Genomic DNA, 23,422 nt, shown 5'->3' on the forward strand with positions numbered 1-23,422 from the left:
GTATTGCTGTGTTTGCCCACTTATGCGGGCTGACAATTCAGCATTGGGGGGGATGATTCCAGCAGGCTGGACTTATAATGAAATGCAGATGTATTACAGTGAGGTTCCTGACATCCAATGGCCAGACACACGGCCTGCCATTGATGGGCTGAGTGGGCGATTGCAAACAGATTTCACAACATTGTGAAACCGGTTTGTGGCCTTCCTGCCAATCCGATCATGGTGCCGAGCATGCTCAGTGCCAGTGGGGACAGAAAATTTCACCCCATCTCTAATTGTGGAGGACAAGCTGGCACGCTACAAGAGGGAGAGGTCACAGACCAGCGGAGGAATGCCTGAAATCAAGATCCTCATGGACTTTGATAACAGAGCCATCGAGCTGGCCGGCGATGACCAGGACTGGTCCTGTGCTGATGGTGAGGTCGGTGCTGCTCTACTAAGTGAGGATCCAGCAACATCCATCAGACAACCATGCTGTGAGTGATGTGTCCTGTTTCACAGGCCACTGCCATGCACTAATTATCTCCCCTTGCTTTTGCAGACACATCTGGGAAACAGCCAATGCAGTCCATGACCCAGGGCCTCCAATCAAGCCCTGAAGAAACCTCTGAAGGGGAATCTGAAGGCACCTTCCCTGAAGTCCCATCACAGTGCTCACCCACACCCTCCACCAGTGCAGAGACACACACCTTGGTGGGACCTAGCTTTAGAGTGGACTTGGGATCACAATCTGGTGAGCACATCGCACTGTCTGATCCACAGCAGGCGGTGGCTGGGACTTCCCAGGTGTCTGGCACTCAGGGGACTGCTGGAGGCCAGGAATTTGCTGAGTCCAAGTCAGATGAGGAGCCTCTGGACTCGGTCATGTCACAGTTGCTGGAGCTGCAAAGGCAAACTCGGGATGTCCACTGCACTCCTCAGATTGCAAGGCAGGATGGAGGAGTCTATCTGTCTTCAGGCTGAGGTGATAGCGCTGACATTGCAATGCACTGAGGTCAACACTAGTAGGATGGCGACTGCCATGGAGACCTTGGTCCAGGACGTCGCTCCTGCATTGCTGTGTGGGCTGAACTCCATCACTGACGCCATAGTTGGTCTCCCAAGCAGGGTGCTGGGCAGCCTAATCTCACTCCAGCTACCCCTTCCACTCACAGAGTTAGCCAGCGGCCCTCATAGGGAGGAGGATCAGCAGGTGCACACCCTGGGACCATCCACTCAGGTGACTCTGATTAGAATCATCTCTTCCTGTGAACCCAGCAGCTCCAGCTCCACAGGCTGAGGAGGGAGCCACTGCTACACAGCAGGACCCTGAAAGCAGGGCGAGGGCCCCCAGGTCTTGGGTCTCCAGAGAACACCCATCAAGGTCATCACAGACAGGGTGCTGCAGTCAGCAGGCTGCCTCCACCTCCACTCTAGATATTCAGGGAGCACCAAGAAAGGGTTAGGAAAGTTAAGAAGATGTTTTGCACAGCCTGGGCATAGGTGTTAATTACTTGTTCAAACTGTTCATTGTTGTCAATAAACTCCCAAGAATGTCTCCCTGCCTATGGCTCCTTGTTCAGATATGAAACCTTTCTGCACAAGATAAAGGCAGGTGTCTCAGTCCAGGGCCTCTCCTCAGTGCTTTTTAAGCCTTCAGACAGAGTTCACTCATTCTCTCTCAGCACCTTTAAGGTGGGGCTGGCCCCCATCTCTTCAGCATCTGTGACCAGTGACACTGTGCTCCTGAAGGGCTCAGGTGCTGAAGGCGGACAAAGGATCAGGTGCATTTAAAGTTTCATGGCTGCATCTCCATGATATGACCCTGATCATAGAGCACAAGCGACCTGCCCTTGGCCAGACAGGAGTCGGACATTCTCAGGGGCTATGTGAAGATCTATGGAGTGTCCTCACTGCATCTCAGCATCATCCTCTTGCAATTGAGTGACCATTATGGTCTCTGCTGCAACTCCATGACAGAAGCATTATCACAGAGGGTATTCGTGCTGCCATAAGCCAGGATGAAGTCAAACATTCACAGATGCAATGTGAGGACCTCTGGTGTCTCCTCACTGCATGTTGTCATCATCCTCCACAAATCTCGGAACTATGAGGGCCTCCCGAGCCAGTGTGAGAGCCTCATCCCTGTCATCGTTGTCTTCAAGGACCTCCTCACCCTCATCCGCATTGACACTCTCCTCATTAGAGGAGACCTCCATCTCCTCCTCAACCAGCTTCTCTCTCCGTTGCAGCGCCAGGTTGTAAAGCAGATGACGACAATGTGTGACACCCTCTGCAGACTGTATTGCAGGGCTGCACCAGACAGGTCCAGGCACCGGAACGGCATTTCCAACATCCCAATGGTCTGCTCCACCAAATTGCTAGTTGCAGCATGAGCCTCATTATAGCGTCGCTCTGCTGCAGTCTGAGGCCACTACACGGGTGTCATCAGCCACATTCTCTGCGAGAAGCCCTTGAACTCTAGGAGTAATCACTGCAAACTCTGTGGATGTCAGGGATCTGAGACCGACTGAGAATGTAGGAGTCATGGGCACTCCCTGGGAACCGTGTGCAGACCTGCAGGATGTGTTTGTGGTGGTTGCACACCAGCTGCATATTCAGCGAATGGAAGCCCTTGCAGTTGACATGGTTCACTTTGGGTTGCGACTCAGATCTTAGGCCATATGAGTGCAGTTGATGGCACCCTGCACCTGTGGCAATCCAGAGATCTGGGCAAATCCAATCGCTCTTGCATCCTGGCTTTCCTGGTACCAGGTGAAATGCACAAAGTCGTGTCCCACCTTGTGACGATGGCATCTGTGACCTCATGGATGTATTTGTGGGTGGGGCTTGTGAGATCCCACAGAGGTCAGCTGTGGCGCCCTGAAAGGAGCCACTGGCATAGAAATTGAGCACCATAGTCACTTTCACAGCTACTGGCAGTGGATGCCCTCCTTGTCCCTGTGGCACCAAATCCTGCAGTAGCTGGTTTATGACTGACCAGTTCCCTAGACATGTGCAGTCTTCAGCGACACTGGTTCTTGGTCATCTGCAGGAATGAAAGACGTTGACTATAGATCCTGCGTCTAGCTAGGCACCGACCAGCGATGGCTCGCTGTGGGTCTTCAGCAGTATGTGTGGGAGCTCCAGCCACCCCTTCTTGCTGAGGGTGATGCTCCTCCCTCTGTCCAGCCAGGTGCGTCCGTCACTCTCTTCTCCAACGTCTTTACTCTCTGTACATCACGAGGCATACAGCTAGGTCACCAGGCTCCATGCTGCTTCTGTACTCCTCCCCCAGAATGAAAGAGAGACACGTGGGTTAGCATGGGTGTACTAAGAATCTCTCTTTAGTTAAGTGTGATGGCCCCTTAACGCTTCCTGGAGAGTGCGGGCCACCACTTGGATGGCCAGAGTTTAGTGCGCTGCATGGCTGCCTGAAACCCCACTCACCTCCTCCCCACTCCACCTGACCGATTGGCAGCAGCCTTGCCCACTGGACTGCATGCTGTGCTCTCAGCTCAGGCACAGACATTCTCCTAACCCACATTGTAAGGCTGCACTGTTAGCTTGAACTATGGGGGAGACTGGTCCAAACCGAGATGATGACATTGCAAGGGGCTGTGAGCGTCTCCACCAGTGACTACTCCACGGCCATCTTTAGAAAGGAGAATGTACAACATGTGTAGTCATCCAACTGTTCTTCAGTCCACTGAAATGCTCATTAGTTTGCAGCCTGTGCACGAGGGGTGTAAAACTTCGGATTACTTCGTGGCACATTCATGCATCTGCATTGCTTGAGTGGGTAGATAAAACTCCAAGCATGTCAATGTGGCTGCTCCTCAACTGTCTGAGCTGCAGAGGAATAATCACTTTCTACAAGGTGTCCCTAATGTGTGGCCACTTCCCTCCCCCTGACCCGCATGTGCTTGGGCACTACCATCAACTGCAGTGCAGTTCTTAACCATCCCCCCAACTCACCTCAACCACTGGGCAAGCCCTTGCCTCCAGCCCCCAACACACCTCAACCTTGAAGTCCAACAGGCAACCCGGGTGAGTGCTGCGCTATGTTACTGTGCACTCACCTCCGAGTTCCCCTCAAAGTGCAGCCCGCCAAGTGCACACCTTATATGTGCTGTTGTGAAACACACCTGGGCGATCCAGCCAGTTGGTGGGGGTGGGGCTTCCGGGGGGCAGGCCTTATAATGATATGCAGATTTATTGCAATGAGGTTCCCAATGTCTGATGGTGGGAAATGCGGCCTGCCATTGACCGGCTGATCACAAACTGGTTTCACGACATCTAAAAAACAATTTTTGGCCTTCTCACCATATTGTCTGCTCACGCCGCCAAACATACCTGATACCAACGGGCACGGAAAATTCCACCCCAAGTCTCATTCACCCATTACCTTCTGTGCTCACTAAGCTAGGTTGATTCTGACTCTAGGATGTCTCAATTTTAAAATTCTCACCCTTGTGTTCAAATCCCCCCCATGGCCTCACTCCTTCCTGTCTCTCTAATCTACAGTCTCACCAACCCTCAGGGAGCTCTGTGTTCCTCCAATTCTGCCTCTTGTGCATCCATTATTACTTTTGATCCACCATTGTGAGCAATGCCTTCAGCCATTTAAACCCTAAGAAGAGTCATACAGACTCGAAACATTAACTCTGTCTTTCTCTCCACAGTTGCTGTCAGAGCTGCTGAGTTTTTCCAACAATTTTTGTTTTTGATTTAAACCCTAATCTCTGGATCCCTCCCAAAACCCCTCACCCGGCCCATCTCTCCCTTTCTTCCTTTCAGATGTTCCTTAAAATCTGATTCTAGTTTATCTATTCTAATGCCCATTCCTTTGGCTTTGCGTCAATTCATGTCTGATTATGCTGTAGTAAAATGTGTTTGGACATTTTAATGTGTTCTAGGTGTTTTATATATATACATGTTGTTGATTTTGGGATGCCGACTGAAGCAACATGGCCTTATGGAGGCTACTGCCTCCAGTCCATTTAAATAATCAGACCAGAATAATCAAAGGAGCCCACTGCACTGAATTTAAATAGAATGAACAAAGAATCATTAACCCCCCCCCCGATATGATCCTAACTTCTTCTCCAAATTTCTCCAAGATAATCATTGCTACTATATAAGTGGAAGTGGCAGTGTGAGCTACAGCAGAATATCTCTCAGGAATTCAACATTGAGAAGCCTGTTTTCTGTGCTCCTACTTTGATGTTACTTTGTCCAGATATCACCTTATTTAAATTTGAGGCTTCAGTCGTGACATTTGCCGCCTGTTGTTGTCAACTCTAATAACAGTATGGCACTTCATAGTGGGAATTTCCCTGATGCCCAGATACTGGCAGAGTAAAGTTAAGGAGGTAAGTGAAAGCTGTATCAATGATGTGAGATTTTTAGTGACACCAGTGCCTTGGCTTACCTTAGCTACCCTTGCAAGGTCATTGAACCACTTCTGGAAGTGGCATTCAACTTCCACTCACTTGCCCACGGCCGTTGTTAGGAGGCCAAAGCCCTTTTCAGAATGGGCCTCACTTAAATGGAATTGTTGATCTGGGACAGTAAACAAACAGCCTGCTGCATCTTGCCGGCCATGAGTTGGCGAAGAATTGGCTGGCTCCTGTATGAACTGGTCTGGCCAATCAGTCCTGAACAAGGGAGAGAAGCAGTGGACTGGAGTTTTTTGTGGGCCTGAGTGGAGTGATCCTGAACCAAAAGGAAATAAATGTTGAACATTTACTCGAATCCAAAAGTAAAATACTGGAAATCTGAAATAAGTAGAAAAATGCTGGAAATCCTCAGCAGATCAGGTAGCACCTGTGCAAGGTCAGAGATGTGAAATGGTAACTCTGATTCTCTCTCCACAGATGCTGCCAGACCTGCTGGGTGTTTCTAGAATTTGATATTTTTATTTGAAAACTTGCTCAGCTGTTTTGTGAGCTGCCTCCAGTGATCCTTTCCAGGGCTGTGACCTAGGCTGCTCAATGCTCCTTACCGGTTTCTTCACTTATAGCAGGAAATTGAAATCTGGGCCCACAGCCTCTGTGGGAGCTGAATTTTCACATTGAAGCAGTTTTTTTTGCTGAAACATGGGACTAACATTTCCTTTGGGGCCAGGGAACAGGAGCCATTACTGTTTCCTAATCCAAACCCACCCTGGGGTGAAACAGATACTGACCTGGGGTTTTGACCAGGACAACCCTCAATCAGCAGGAAAGCAGGTTCTCTGTGCATTTAAGAGTGAAAGGGCTAGCTTTCAAAGCTGGAAGGCCAGGCAAAGGCTTTCCATTTTCACAGGTGCACCCAGCTGCGGGACAAGGTAAGTGATTTGAGAGGGTATTTCAACAAGAAGGAGCCTGTCAGCCACTTATTTAAAATGTTAATTAAAACATACCAAAAGCATCCAGGCCACCACTGTCACTAGGGCGGGGAGGGGTGCAGCAGGGGAGGTGGGAGGGTGGGGTGCTGGGGGGGACGAGGGGGGTGCGTAGTGAGGAGGTGGAACCCTTCTACGGAGCAACTTTTGGCTAGACCCACAACCAGACAGACAGGGAGTGTATGTAGGCCCTGCCTGGAGCACTGGCTACCCCAGCTGCTGCTGAGCTCTTGCCTCCACACAGTTAACCTGCCCCTCCACAACCATCACCTTCCTCACGCCCCCCCGAGTCTTGTAGGGAAACTGAAAGCCGACTGAAAAATCCCAGTCAGCCTCCATTATTTACGCTTATCAAGGCTCTTAATGAGCCTAATTGCCTGCCCACCTCACTCTCTCAGCGATTTGCTTCATGCTTCTAATGTTTCACCAGTTAAACCATATAAGAAAAGACTTTGCAATCCAAATGTTAAAGAATGGCCAGAGTGATGACTAATACAAATTGCTGGAAAGTTGTATCATTGTAATGCTACATGAACAGCACATACCATCACTGCTGGAAATTTTGGTGTGAGTGGTTCATTACTTTACACATGCCATGCCAAAATTTCCTGTGACTTTTGTACCACTCCAACTTAAACAGTTAACAAGCAATTATCATAGTCCCGTCTCCATTAAAATCAATGGCAAAATCCAGTTTGCCGAATTAAAGTCATTTTGACCATCACAGAATAATGTTGGTTGGATGAGTATACCGGAATCTGCAAGGAAACATTTGAAATCCACAACTTCATGATGCAACATGAGAGCTACAAAAACATGTTTGTTCATGTTGCAGCATTTATTCTACATTTGCCCTTGTTAATGTTGGCTAGAGGCAGCAAGCTAATAGAATTAAACACTGCTGTATTTTCATGAATCCATGAGAAATTTATTAATGATTTGGTCTGTTTTACAGTCAGCAGAGTGAAAATACATTTTTGTAAAGGTTACAACTAATTCTCTTTTTTAAAAACTCTTTTGAAATTCATGCAGAAATCAACAATTGAAATGATTCTTTAACTAACCATTGACCAAATTGTTCCTAATTGTCCACGACACCCTCAGCACCCTATTCTAACTAACTTCCCAGCAAATAGTGACATGAATTCACCAGCAAACAATCAGAGAACAAAAAGGCCTAACTGATTACATTTATCTTCCCATTTTGCCATTCCAGTGATTAATTTAGAATGGGGGCGTGGGATTAAGCATGACAATTCATTCAAAGATCCAAGGCAAGCAAGCAGAATGTTTGCCTTCTGCGCTCCAAGTTTCTGTGACTCCATGAAATTATCAAAGATTACATCTGAAAATTGAACGCTGGCAGTCCCTTTGTGTGTAGAACTCAAAGACAGCAATCAGAATGTACTTGGGAACAGGAAGAGTGTGGTGAATATTACACAACCTATTCACCTATGTCACCAGAGCTTGAATCCAGGCCAGATTGAAACATAGAAACATAGGGCGAATTCTCCCATCCCTTCACACCAGTGGGATCTTCCGATCCCGCCAATCTGAACAGGGTTTTCAGTGGCTCACCGGCCCCTCTGCAGGGGAACCCGCTGTGGGTGTGCTGGAAAATTCTGCCCATAGATAATTTACAATAGATAAGGAGGCCATTCAGCCCATCATGTTTGTACCAGCTAAAAATGATCTATTGAGCCATGTCCTACTTTCCAATTCTTGGTCTGCAGTCCAGTAAGTTTGCAGTGTTTGAGGTGCATTCCCAAGCTTTTTGTTTTAAAACAGTGAGTATTTCTGCACCTACTATCCTATCAGACAGTGAATTCCAGATCCCCTTACACCCTCTGGGTGAATACGTTACTCCTCAGCTCCCCTCTAATCCATTTGCCACTTACCTTAAATCAATGACCATTCATTCTTGACTGCTCTGCTAATGGAAATAAATCCTTCCTATTCACTCTGTCTAGGTCCCTCATAAATTTATGCATCTCAATTAAATCTCCCCTCAGCCTCCTCTATTCCAAACAATCCCAGCCTATCCAATCTTTCCTCAAAGCTAAAATCCTCCATTCCTGGCAATGTCCTTCTAAATGTCCTTTGAAACCTCTCTAGTATGATCACATCCTTGCTGTAATGCAGTGACCAGAACTGCATGCACTCCTCTAGCTGTAGCCTAACGAATGTTTTATATAGTTCTAGCATAACCTACCTTGGCTAATAGAGGAAAGTATCCCATAAACCTTAACTGACCTGCTACCTATTGGGATCTGTGGATATACACTCCAAGGTCTTTCTCTCCTCCTACACTGCTCATTATCTGACAACTTATGGTGTGTTCCCTTGCCCTCTTAGTCCTCTGCAAATCATTATCTCATACTTCTCTAGATTGAGACCCCCTTCCCAAGGGCAATTATGGATGGGCAATGAAAATGCTGGCCTAGCCAATGATGCCCACATCTTGTGAAAGAATGAAAAAAGCTCCATTTGTCACTTTTTTACCCACTGATCAGTCGATCGATATTTTCCTGCAGTCTGCAGCTTTCTCCTTTACTATCAATCACATCAGCAATGTTTGGATGTGATGGGTTACCAATGGGGATTTGAGTTCCCTCTCTCCGAGAGGTGTATAGATCCTAGATGAAATAGGTTTTGGAAACGTCAACACAGTGTCAGTGAACACACAGTGCAATTCTGTTAAAAATCGACACAAGCTGACTTTACTCACTCAGGCTCAAAATAAGGATCATAATTGTCAGAACGAGAACTAAAACCCAGTTTACTTGAATTTTACTGGGAAATAGCAGAAGGTGCAACAATCTTTATCAGATATGATATGGGATTAACTGATACTGAATAGAAAAGTGGAAAATTGTTCCCTTCTACGAAATTGACATGTTTTATGTCACTAAGTTCAAACTGCCTTCCAAAAATATGAAGTATTTGCTTAAGAATTTGAAATAGTAAATGAATGTGTTATATCTCTCACTCTTTGTCTCTCCACAGTCTCGCATGGGGCTCGTTTACTTGTTGCATGGCAGCCTCTGTCACCACACTGAACTCATATACTAAAACAGTCATCGAGTTCCGGCACAAGCGGAAACTCTTTGAGCAAAGCCTCAGAGAAGAGCAGATGTTCATCGATCGTGAGGCTATCAACTATTTCCGAGAAAGATCGATTCAGTCAATATCTAGTTCAGTTGAAGTCTTTGAAGATCCTACCACAAGCACAGCAAAATCACTGATGCCAGAAACATCATTGGACTTGAGTGAAATCCCGGAAGTATTAGGCGAGGACCAATGTTAAAGCAGCTTTTACTGACTTCCATCTGACCCTGATAGGAGGACAGCCAATGTGTTCACCGTAAACAGTCTATTCCACGTGTACATTGAACAAGCAAAAAGATGGGACTGAACTATTTGTCGGTGTACATCAGCTGAATTGTTGTTTAAAATTATTTGTTCACTGGGAAATCATGAAACAATGTCAATGTAGAAAATGCTTACACCCAAGAACATGTACATTTTTAATAAGGCTCTGTAGCATATTATTCTAGTGTGATACTATTTATATTACTGTCAACCAAACATATTAATGTATGTCCTAAATTATATCATTCCAATATGCTTAATGCACATCAACATTTTTAATGTTGATCCTTAAATAAACATCCAACTTTCTTTATGCTCTTAGTTAAATTGTTGATGAAATTCTGAACCACACAGAGAGTTTGGTGTATACTCAATGATTGGAGATGCTAATGGGTCATCAATTTTTTTGGTCTTGCTCAAAATAGTTATCCCAGTTGCTTAATTGACTCAAATTCCTGACTAATATTCTTCTCAGTGAACTTTCACGCTAAGGATGTTGTTTAACAATGTGTGACCAGAGAGCAGAATGGCTACACAAAATTGTTCTGGAAACAAATAGGTATTTAGAAACCTGGGAAAGATTTAACCCCAATCTCAAAAAAATTAGCCAGCCAGAATCAGATTGGAAGAATGGTGACAAAATGGGAAGGCAAGTCGCAAAGTCTTAGTAACTTATATCAACCAGTAATTGATCTACGTACTTTCATGAGATAAAAGACTTCAACAATTAGAACTCAACAGGGATCACAGCAGAAAAGTCGGCGTCATAAAATGGCCTAATTTACACCCGCCTCGTTTGCACCTGCCCCAATTACACCAACCTCATTTACACCCGGCACAATTACACCCACCTCATTTACACCCACCTCATTTACACCCGGCACAATTACACCCACCTCATTTACACCCCGCAAAAGTACACCCACCTCATTTACAACCACCTCATTTACACCCGTCCCATTTACACTCACCTCATTTTCACCCACCTCATTTACACCCACCTCATTTACACCCATCTCATTTACAACCGGCACAATTACACCCACCTCATTTACACTCACCTCATTTACACCCGGCACAATTACACCCACCTCATTTACACCCACCTCATTTACACCCGGCACAATTACACCCACCTCATTTACACCCACCTCATTTACACCCGTCCCATTTACACACAACTCATTTTCACCCACCTCATTTACACCCAGCACAATTACACCCACCTCATTTACACCCACCTCATTTACACCCGTCATATTTACACTCACCTCATTTTCACCCACTTCATTTACACCCGGCACATTTACACCCGCCTCATTTACTCCTGCTTCATTTACACCTACCTCATTTACACCCTCCTCATTTATTCCTGCTTCATTTACACTTGCTTCATTTACACCCACCTCATTTACTCCTGCCTCATTGACACCCACCTCATTTAGACCCTCCTCATTTACTCCTGCATCATTTACACCTGCCTCATTACACCCACCTCCTTTAGACCCGCCTCATTACACCCACCTCATTTACACATGCCTCATTTACTCCTGCCTCATTTACACACACCTCATTTACAACGGCCCCATTTACACCCGCCCATTTACACCTGCATCATTTACACCCGCTTCATTTACACACGCCTCATTTACACACACTTTATTTACACCCGCTTCATTTACACCCGCCTCATTTACACCCACCTCATTTACAGCCACCTCATTTACACCCGGCACAATTACACACACCTCACTTTCACCCACCTCATTTACACCCAGCACAATTACACACACCTCACATTCACCAACCTCATTTACATCCCGCACAATTACACCCACCTCATTTACACCCATCTCATTTACACCTGGCACAATTACACCCACCTCATTTACACCTGGCACAATTACACCCACCTCATCTACATCCACCTCATTTACACCCAGCAAAATTACAACCACCTGATTTTCACCCACCTCATTTACACCCGGCACAATTACACCCACCTCATTTACACCCTACTCATTTACACCCAGCACAATTACACCCACCTCATTTACACCCACCTCATTTACACCCAGCAAAATTACACCCAACTCATTTACACTCACCTCATCTAAACCCACCTCAATTACACCCGGCACAACTACACCCACCTCATTTACACCCACCTCATTTACACCCACCTCATTTACACCTTCCTCATTTACACCCACCTCATTTACACCCACCTCATTTACACCCGCCCCATTTACTCTCACCTCATTTTCACCCATTTCATTTACACCCGGCACATTTACACCCGCCTCATTTACACCTGCCTCATTTACTCCTGCTTCATTTACACCTACCTCATTTACAACCTCATTTATTCCTACCTCTTTTACACCTGCCTCATTTACACCTGCCTCATTTACTCCTGCCTCATTGACAACCACCTCATTTACAGCCACCTCATTTACACCTGGCACAATTACACACACCTCACTTTCACCCACCTCATTTACACCCAGCACAATTACACACACCTCACATTCACCAACCTCATTTACATCCCGCATAATTACACCCACCTCATTTACACCCACCTCATTTACACCTGGCACAATTACACCCACCTCATTTACACCTGGCACAATTACACCAACCTCATCTACATCCACCTCATTTACACCCAGCAAAATTACAACCACCTGATTTTCACCCACCTCATTTACACCCAGCACAATTACAGCCACCTCATTTACACCCTACTCATTTACTCCTGCCCTATTTACACCAGCCTCATTACACCCACCTCATTTCGACCCGGCTCATTACACCCACCTCATTGAGACCCGCCTCATTTACACCTGCCTCATTTACTCCTGCCTCATTTAAACCCGCCTCATTTACTCCTGTCTCATTTCAACCCGACCCATTTACAACTGCCCCATTTACAGCCATCTCATTTACACCTGCTTCATTTACACCCGCCTCATTTACACCCGCCTCATTTACACCCGGCACATTTACACCCACCTCATTTACACCCACCTCATTGACACCGTGCACAATTACACCCACCTCATTTACTCCTGCCTCATTTACACCCACCTTATTTACTCCTGCCTCATTTACACCCACCTCATTTACCCCCGCTTCATTTACACCCGCCTCATTTACACCCGGCACAATTACACCCACCTCATTTACACCCACCTCATTGACACCCTGCACAATTACACCCCCCTCATTTACTCCTGCCTCATTTACACCTATCTCATTTACTCCTGCCTCATTTACACCCACCTCATTTACACCCTCCTCATTTACTCCTGCCCTATTTACACCTGCCTCATTACACCCACCTCATTTCGACCCGGCTCATTGAACCCACCTCATTGAGACCCGCCTCAGTTACACCTGCCTCATTTACTCCTGACTCATTTAAACCCGCCTCATTGACTCCTGTCTCATTTCAACCCGACCCATTTACAACTGCCCCATTTACAACCATCTCATTTACACCCGCATCATTTACACCCGCCTCATTTACAGCGTCCTGATTTACACCTGCCTCATTTACACCCGCCTCATTTACAGCGTCCTGATTTACACCTGCCTCAGTTACACACACCTCATTTACAACCACCTCATTTACACCCAATTCATTTACACCCGGCACAATTAAACCCACCTCATTGACACGCACCTCATTTACACACGGCACAATTGCACCCACCTCATTTACACACGGCTAATTACACCCACCTCATTTTCACCCACCTCATTTACACCCGGCACAATTGCACCCACCTCATTTACACCCACCTCATTTGCACGCAGCACAATTACACCAACCTCATTTACACCCACCACATTTACACCCGGCACAATTACAGCACCTCATTTACACCCAGCACAATTATACCCACCTCATTTACACCCATCTCATTTACATGCGCCCCATTTACACTCACCTCATTTCTCACCCACCTCATTTACATCCGGCACAATTACACCCACCTCATTTACACCCACCTCATTTACAACCAGCACAATTACACCCACCTCATTTACACCCACCTCATTTACACCCACGTCATCTACACTCACCTCATTTTCACCCTCCCCATTTACATCCACTTCATTTACAACTGGCACATTTACACCCACCTCATTTACACCAGCCTCATTTACTCCTGCTTCATTTACACCTACCTCATTTACGCCCGCCTCATTTACACCCACCTCATTTACTCCTGCCTCATTTACACCCACCTCATTTACACCTCCTCATTTACTCCTGCTTCATTTACACCTACTTCATTTACACCCACCTCAATTACACCCACCTCATTTACACCCGGCACAATTACACCCACCTCATTTACAGCCACCTCTTTTACACCCGGCACATTTACACCCACCTCATTTTCACCCACCTCATTTAAACCCAGCACAATTATACTCAACTCATTTACACCCACCTCATTTACACCCACCTCATTTACACCCGGCACAATTACACCCACCTCATTTATACCCACTTCATTTACACCCAGCACAATTACACCCAAACCATTTTCACCCAGCTCATTTACACCCAGCACAATTACACTCACCTCATTTTCTCCCACCTCATTTACACCCGGCACAATTACACCCACCTCATTTACACCCACCTCATTTACACCAGGCACAATTAAACCCACATCATTTACACCCACCTCATTTAAACCTGGCACAATTACACCCACCTCATTTACACCCACGCATTTACACCCAGCTCATTTACACCCGCCCCATTTACAATCACCTCATTTTCACCCACTTCATTTACACCCGGCACATTTACACCCGCCTCATTTACACCCGCCTCATTTACTCCTGCTTCATTTACACCTACCTCATTTACACTATCCTCATTTATTCCTTCCTCATTGACACCCACCTCATTTAGACCCTCCTCATTACACACACCTCATTTAGACCTGCCTCATTTACACCTGCTTCTTTACACCCACGTCATTTAGACCCGCCTCATTACACACACCTCATTTAGACACGCCTCATTTAAACCTGCCTCATTTACTCCTGCCTTATTTACACCCGCCTCATTTACTCCTGCTTCATTTCAACCCGACCCATTTACACCTGACCAATTTACACTCGCCTCATTTCCAACCGCATAATTTACACCCGCTTCATTTACACCCGACTCATTTACACACACCTCATTTACAGCCACCTCATTTACACCCGGCACAATTACACCCACCTCATTTACACCCACCGCATTTACACCCGGCACAATTACACCCACCTCATTTACACCCACCTCATTTACACCCGGCACAATTACACCCACCTCATTTACACCCGTCTCATTTACACCCAGCATAATTGCACTCACCTCATTTTCACCCACCTCATTTACTCCCACCTCATTTACACCCACCTCATTTTCACCCGGCACAATTACAGCTGCCTCATTTTCACTCACCTCATTTACACCCAGCACAATTACACCCACCTCATTTACACCCACCTCATTTACACCCGGCAAAATTACACCCAACTCGTTTAGACCCACCTCATTTAAACCCACCTCAATTACACCCGGCACAACTACACCCACCTCATTTACACCCACCTCATTTACACACACCTCATTTACACCTTCCTCATTTACACCCACCTCATTTACACCCACCTCATTTACACCTTCCTCATTTTCACCCACTTCATTTACACCCGGCACATTTACACCCGCCTTATTTACACCTGCCTCATTTACTCCTGCTACATTTACACCTACCTCATTTACAACCTCATTTATTCCTGCCTCTTTTACACCTGCCTCATTTACACCTGCCTCATTTACTCCTGCCTCATTGACAACCACGTCATTTAGACCCTCCTCATTTACTCCTGCCTCATTTACGCCTGCCTCTTTACACCCACCTCATTTAGAGCCGCCTCATTACACCCACCTCATTTAGACCCACCTCATTTACACCTGCCCCATTTACACCCGCCTCATTTACACCCGCATCATTTACACCCAGCACAATTACACCTACCTCATTTACATGCACCGCATTTACACCCAGCTCAATTACACCAAACTCATTTTCACCCACCTCATTTACACCCGGCACAATTACACCCACCTCATTTAAAACCACCTCATTTACACCTGGCACAATTACACCCACCTCATTTACACCACGCAAAATTACACCCACCTCATTTACAACCACCTCATTTACACCCGCCCCATTTACACTCAACTCATTTACACCCACCTCATTTACACCCGGCACAATTACACCCACCTCATTTTCACCCAACTCATTTACACCCACCTCAATTACACCCGGCACAATTACACCCACCTCATTTACACCCACCTCATTTACACCCGCCCCATTTACACTCACCTCATTTTCACCCACTTCATTTACACCCGGCACATTTACACCCGCCTCATTTACACCTGCCTCATTTACTCCTGCCTCATTTACACCCGACTCATTTACACCTGCCCCATTTACACCTGCCTCATTTACACCCGCTTCATTTACACCCGCCTCATTTACACCCGCCTCATTTACACCCACTTTATTTACACCCGCTTCATTTACAAACTCCTCATTTACACTCGCCTCATTTAGAGCCACCTCATTTACACCTGCCTCATTTACACACACCTCATTTACACCCACCTCATTTAAAGCAACCTCATTTACACCCGGCACAATTACACCCACCTCATTTTCACCAACATCACTTACATCCGGCACAATTACAAGCACCTCATTTACACCCACCTCATTTACACCCAGCACAATTAAACAAACCTCATTTACACCCGGCACAATTACACCCACCTCATTTTCACCCACCTCATTTACACGCGGCACAATTACACCCACCTCATTTACACCCACCTCATTTACACCCGGCACAATTACACCCACGTCATTTTCAACAACATCACTAACGTCCGGAACAATTACACGCATCTCATTTACACCAACCTCATTTACACCCAGCACAATTAAACAAACCTCATTTACACACGGCACAATTACACCCACCTCATTTTCACCCACCTCATTTACACCCGGCACAATTACACCCACCTCATTTACACCCACCTCATTTACACCCGGCACAATTACACCCACCTCATTTACACCCACCTCATTTACACCCGGCACAATGACACCCACATCATTTTCACCCACATCATTTACACCCAGCACAATTACACGCACCTCATTTACACCAACCTCATTTACACCCGGCACAATTACACGCACCTCATTTATACCCACCTCATTTACACCAGGCACAATTAAACCCACCTCATTTACACACACCTCATTTACATCTTCCTCATTTACACCCAACTCATTTACACCCATCTCATTTACACCCGCCCCATTTACTCTCACCTCATTTTTACCCACTTCATTTACACCCGGCGCATTTACACCCGCCTCATTTACACCTGCCTCATTTACTCCTGCTTCATTTACACCTACCTCATTTACAGCCTCATTTATTCCTGCCTCTTTTACACCTGCCTCATTTACACCTGCCTCATTTACTCCTGCCTCATTGACAACCACCTCATTTAGACTCTCCTCATTTACTCCTGCCTCATTTACGCCTGCCTCTTTACACCCACCTCATTCAGAGCTGCCTCATTACACCCACCTCATTTAGACGTGCCTCATTTACACCTGCCCCATTTACACCCGCCTCATTTACACCCGCATCATTTCCACCCAGCACAATTAAACCTACCTCATTTCCATGCACCTCATTTACACCCAGCACAATTACACCAAACTCATTTTCACCCACCTCATTTATACCACGCAAAATTACACCCACCTCATTTACAACCACCTCATTTACACCCGCCTCATTTACACTCACCTCATCTAAACCCACCTCAATTACACCCGGCACAACTACACCCACCTCATTTACACCCACCTCATTTACACCCACCTCATTTACACCTTCCTCATTTACACCCACCTCATTTACACCCACCTCATTTACACCCACCCCATTTACTCTCACCTCATTTTCACCCATTTCATTTACACCCGGCACATTTACACCCGCCTCATTTACAGCTGCCTCATTTACTCCTGCTTCATTTACACCTACCTCATTTACAACCTCATTTATTCCTGCCTCTTTTACACCTGCCTCATTTACACCTGCCTCATTTACTCCTGCCTCATTGACAACCACCTCATTTACACCCTCCTCATTTACACCTGCCTCATTTACACCCAGCACAATTACACCTACCTCATTTACATGCACCTCATTTACACCCAGCACAATTACACGAAACTCATTTTCACCCACCTCATTTACTCCCAGCACAATTACACCCACCTCATTTAAAACCACCTCATTTGCAACCGGCACAATTACACCCACCTCATTTACACCACGCAAAATTACACCCACCTCATTTACAACCACCTCATTTACACTTGCCCCATTTACACTCAACTCATTTACACCCACCTCATTTACACCCGGCACAATTACACCCACCTCATTTTCACCCAACTCATTTATACCCACCTCAATTACACCCGGCACAATTACATCTACCTCATTTAAACCCACCTCATTTACACCCGCCCCATTTACACTCACCTCATTTTCACCCACTTCATTTACACCCGGCACATTTACACCCGCCTCATTTACACCTGCCTCATTTACTCCTGTCTCATTTACACCCGCCTCATTTACACCCGCCTCATTTACACCTGCCTCATTTACACCCACTTTACTTACACCCGCTTCATTTACAAACGCCTCATTTAAACTCGCCTCATTTACAGCCACCTCATTTACGCCTGCCTCATTTACACACACCTCATTTACACCCACATCATTTAAAGCAACCTCATTTACACCCGGCACAATTACACCCACCTCATTTTCACCAACATCATTTACATCCGGCACAATTACACGCACCTCATTTACACCCACCTCATTTAAACCCAGCACAATTAAACAAACCTCATTTACACCCGGCACAATTACACCCACCTCATTTTCACCCACCTCATTTACACCCGGCACAATTACACCTACCTCATTTACACCCACCTGATTTACACCCGGCACAATTACACATACCTCATTTTCACCAACATCACTTACATCCGGAACAATTACACGCACCTCATTTACACCCACCTCATTTACACCCAGCACAATTAAACAAACCTCATTTACACTCGGCACAATTACACCCACCTGATTTTCACCCACCTCATTTACACCCGGCACAATTACGCCCACCTCATTTATACCCACCTCATTTAACCCGGCACAATTACACCCACCTCATTTACACCCACCTCATTTAAACCTGGCACAATTACACCCACCTCATTTACACCCACCTCATTTACACCCACCTCATTTACACCTCGCACAATTACACCCGCCTCATTTTCACCCACCTCATTTACACCCAGCACAATTACACTCACCTCATTTTCACCCACCTCATTTACACCCGGCACAATTACAACCACCTCATTTACGCCCACCTCATTTACACCCGGCACAATTACACCCACCTCATTTAAACTCACCTCATTTACAAACGGCACAATTACACCCATCTCATTTACACCACGCAAAATTACACCGACTTCATTTACAACCACCTCATTTACACCCGCCCCATTTACACTCACCTCATTTTCACCCACCTCATTTACACCCGGCACAATTAAACCCTTCTCATTTACACCCACCTCATTTACACCCGGCACAATGACACCCACCTCATTTTCAGCCACATCATTTACACCCAGCACAATTACATGCACCTCATTTACACCAACCTCATTTACACCCGGCACAATTACACCCACCTCATTTACACCCACCTCATTTACACCAGGCACAATTAAACCCACCTCATTTACACCCACCTCCTTTACACCCGGCAAAATTACACCCAACTCATTTACACCCACCTCATTTAAACCCACCTCAATTACACCCGGCACAACTACACCCACCTCATTTACACCCACCTCATTTACACCTTCCTCATTTACACCCACCTCATTTACACCCACCCCATTTACTCTCACCTCATTTTTACCCACTTCATTTACGCCCGGCGCATTTACACCCGCCTCATTTACACCTGCCTCATTTACTCCTGCTTCATTTACACCTACCTCGTTTACAACCTCATTTATTCCTGCCTCTTTTACACCTGCCGCATTTACACCTGCCTCATTTACTCTTGCCTCATTGACAACCACCTCATTTAGACCCTCCTCATTTACTCCTGCCTCATTTACACCTGCCTCTTTACACCCACCTCATTCAGAGCCGCGTCATTACACCCACCTCATTTAGACCCGCCTCATTTACACCTGCCCCATTTACACCCGCCTCATTTACACCCGCATCATTTACACCCAGCACAATTACACCTACCTCATTTCCATGCACCTCATTTACACCCAGCACAATTACACCCACCTCATTTACACCCACCTCATTTACACCCAGCAAAATAACACCCAACTCATTTACACTCACCTCATCTAAACCCACCTCAATTACACCCGGCACAACTACACCCACCTCATTTACACCCACCTCATTTACACCCACCTCATTTACACCTTCCTCATTTACACCCACCTCATTTACACCCACCTCATTTACACCCGCCCCATTTACTCTGACCTCATTTTCACCCATTTCATTTACACCCGGCACATTTACACCCGCCTCATTTACACCAGCCTCATTTACTCCTGCTTCATTTACACCTACCTCATTTACAACCTCATTTATTCCTGCCTCTTTTACACCTGCCTCATTTACACCTGCCTCATTTACTCCTGCCTCATTGACAACCACCTCATTTACACCCGCCTCATTTACTCCTGCCTCATTTACACCCAGCACAATTACACCTACCTCATTTACATGCACCTCATTTACACCCAGCACAATTACACCAAACTCATTTTCACCCACCTCATTTACACCCAGCACAATTACACCCACCTCATTTTCACCCAACTCATTTATACCCACCTCAATTACACCCGGCACAATTACACCCACCTCATTTAAACCCACCTCATTTACACCCGCCCCATTTACACTCACCTCATTTTCACCCACTTCATTTACACCCGGCACATTTACACCCGCCTCATTTACACCTGCCTCATTTACTCCTGCCTCATTTACACCCGCCTCATTTACACCTGCCCCATTAACACCTGCCTCATTTACACCCGCTTCATTTACACCCACCTCATTTACACCCGCCTCATTTACACCCACTTTATTTACACCCGCTTCATTTACAAACGCCTCATTTACACTCGCCTCATTTACAGCCACCTCATTTACGCCTGCCTCATTTACACACACCTCATTTACACCCACCTCATTTAAAGCAACCTCATTTACACCCGGCACAATTACACCCACCTCATTTTCTCCAACATCATTTACATCCGGCACAATTACACGCACCTCATTTACACCCACCTCATTTAAACCCAGCACAATTAAACAAACCTCATTTACACCCGGCACAATTACACCCACCTCATTTTCACCCACCTCATTTACACCCGGCACATTTACACCTACCTCATTTACACCCACCTGATTTACACCCGGCACAATTACACCCACCTCATTTTCACCAACATCACTTACATCCGGAACAATTACACGCACCTCATTTACACCCACCTCATTTACACCCAGCACAATTAAACAAACCTCATTTACACCCGGCACAATTACACCCACCTCATTTATACCCACCTCATTTAAACCCGGCACAATTACACCCACCTCATTTACACCCACCTCATTTACACCTGGCACAATTACACCCACCTCATTTACACCAAACTCATTTAAACCCACCTCATTTACACCTCGCACAATTACACCCGCCTCATTTTCACCCACCTCATTTACACCCAGCACAATTACACTCAACTCATTTTCACCCACCTCATTTACACCCGGCACAATTACAACCACCTCATTTACGCCCACCTCATTTACACCCGGCACAATTACACCCACCTCATTTAAACTCACCTCATTTACAAACGGCACAATTACACCCACCTCATTTTCACCAACATCACTTACATCCGGAACAATTACACGCACCTCATTTACACCCACCTCATTTACACCCAGCACAATTAAACAAACCTCATTTACACCCGGCACAATTACACCCACCTGATTTTCACCCACCTCATTTACACCCGGCACAATTACACCCACCTCATTTATACCCACCTCATTTAAACCCGGCAAAATTACACCCACCTCATTTACACCCACCTCATTTACACCTGGCACAATTACACCCACCTCATTTACACCCACCTCATTTACACCCACCTCATTTACACCTCGCACAATTACACCCGCCTCATTTTCACCCACCTCATTTACACCCAGCACAATTACACTCACCTCATTTTCACCCACCTCATTTACACCCGGCACAATTACAACCACCTCATTTACGCCCACCTCATTTACACCCGGCACAATTACACCCACCTCATTTAAACTCACCTCATTTACAAACGGCACAATTACACCCATCTCATTTACACCACGCAAAATTACACCGACTTCATTTACAACCACCTCATTTACACCCGCCCCATTTACACTCACCTCATTTTCACCCACCTCATTTACACCCGGCACAATTAAACCCTTCTCATTTACACCCACCTCATTTACACCCGGCACAATGACACCCACCTCATTTTCAGCCACATCATTTACACCCAGCACAATTACATGCACCTCATTTACACCAACCTCATTTACACCCAGCACAATTACATGCACCTCATTTACATCAACCTCATTTACACCCGGCACAATTACACCCACCTCATTTACACCCACCTCATTTACACCAGGCACAATTAAACCCACCTCATTTACACCCACCTCATTTACACCCGGCAAAATTACACCCAACTCATTTACACCCACCTCATTTAAACCCACCTCAATTACACCCGGCACAACTACACCCACCTCATTTACACCCACCTCATTTACACCCACCTCATTTACATCTTCCTCATTTACACCCACCTCATTTACACCCACCTCATTTACACCCACCCCATTTACTCTCACCTCATTTTTACCCACTTCATTTACGCCCAGCGCATTTACACCCGCCTCATTTACACCTGCCTCATTTACTCCTGCTTCATTTACACCTACCTCGTTTACAACCTCATTTATTCCTGCCTCTTTTACACCTGCCGCATTTACACCTGCCTCATTTACTCTTGCCTCATTGACAACCACCTCATTTAGACCCTCCTCATTTACTCCTGCCTCATTTACACCTGCCTCTTTACACCCACCTCATTCAGAGCCGCGTCATTACACCCACCTCATTTAGACCCGCCTCATTTACACCTGCCCCATTTACACCCGCCTCATTTACACCCGCATCATTTACACCCAGCACAATTACACCTACCTCATTTCCATGCACCTCATTTACACCCAGCACAATTACACCCACCTCATTTTCACCCACCTCATTTACACCCGGCACAATTACACCCACCTCAT

The 23,422-nt window shown here is 46.0% G+C and overlaps 1 protein-coding gene across 1 annotated transcript in view; it reads left to right on the plus strand.

Annotated features, from left to right (window-relative positions):
- gsg1l (gsg1-like) overlaps nt 1–9,674 on the plus strand; it is a 508,795-nt gene extending 499,121 nt beyond the window's left edge. The window contains exon 5 of the mRNA XM_041207077.1: nt 9,374–9,674. Within this exon, the coding sequence (XP_041063011.1) occupies nt 9,374–9,674 (301 nt within the window). The remainder of the gene's footprint in view (nt 1–9,373) is intronic.
- The last annotated feature ends 13,748 nt before the right edge of the window (nt 9,675–23,422 follow it).

This window comes from Carcharodon carcharias, chromosome 15, assembly GCF_017639515.1.
Source record: "Carcharodon carcharias isolate sCarCar2 chromosome 15, sCarCar2.pri, whole genome shotgun sequence".
Classification (NCBI taxonomy): Eukaryota; Metazoa; Chordata; class Chondrichthyes; order Lamniformes; family Lamnidae; genus Carcharodon; species Carcharodon carcharias.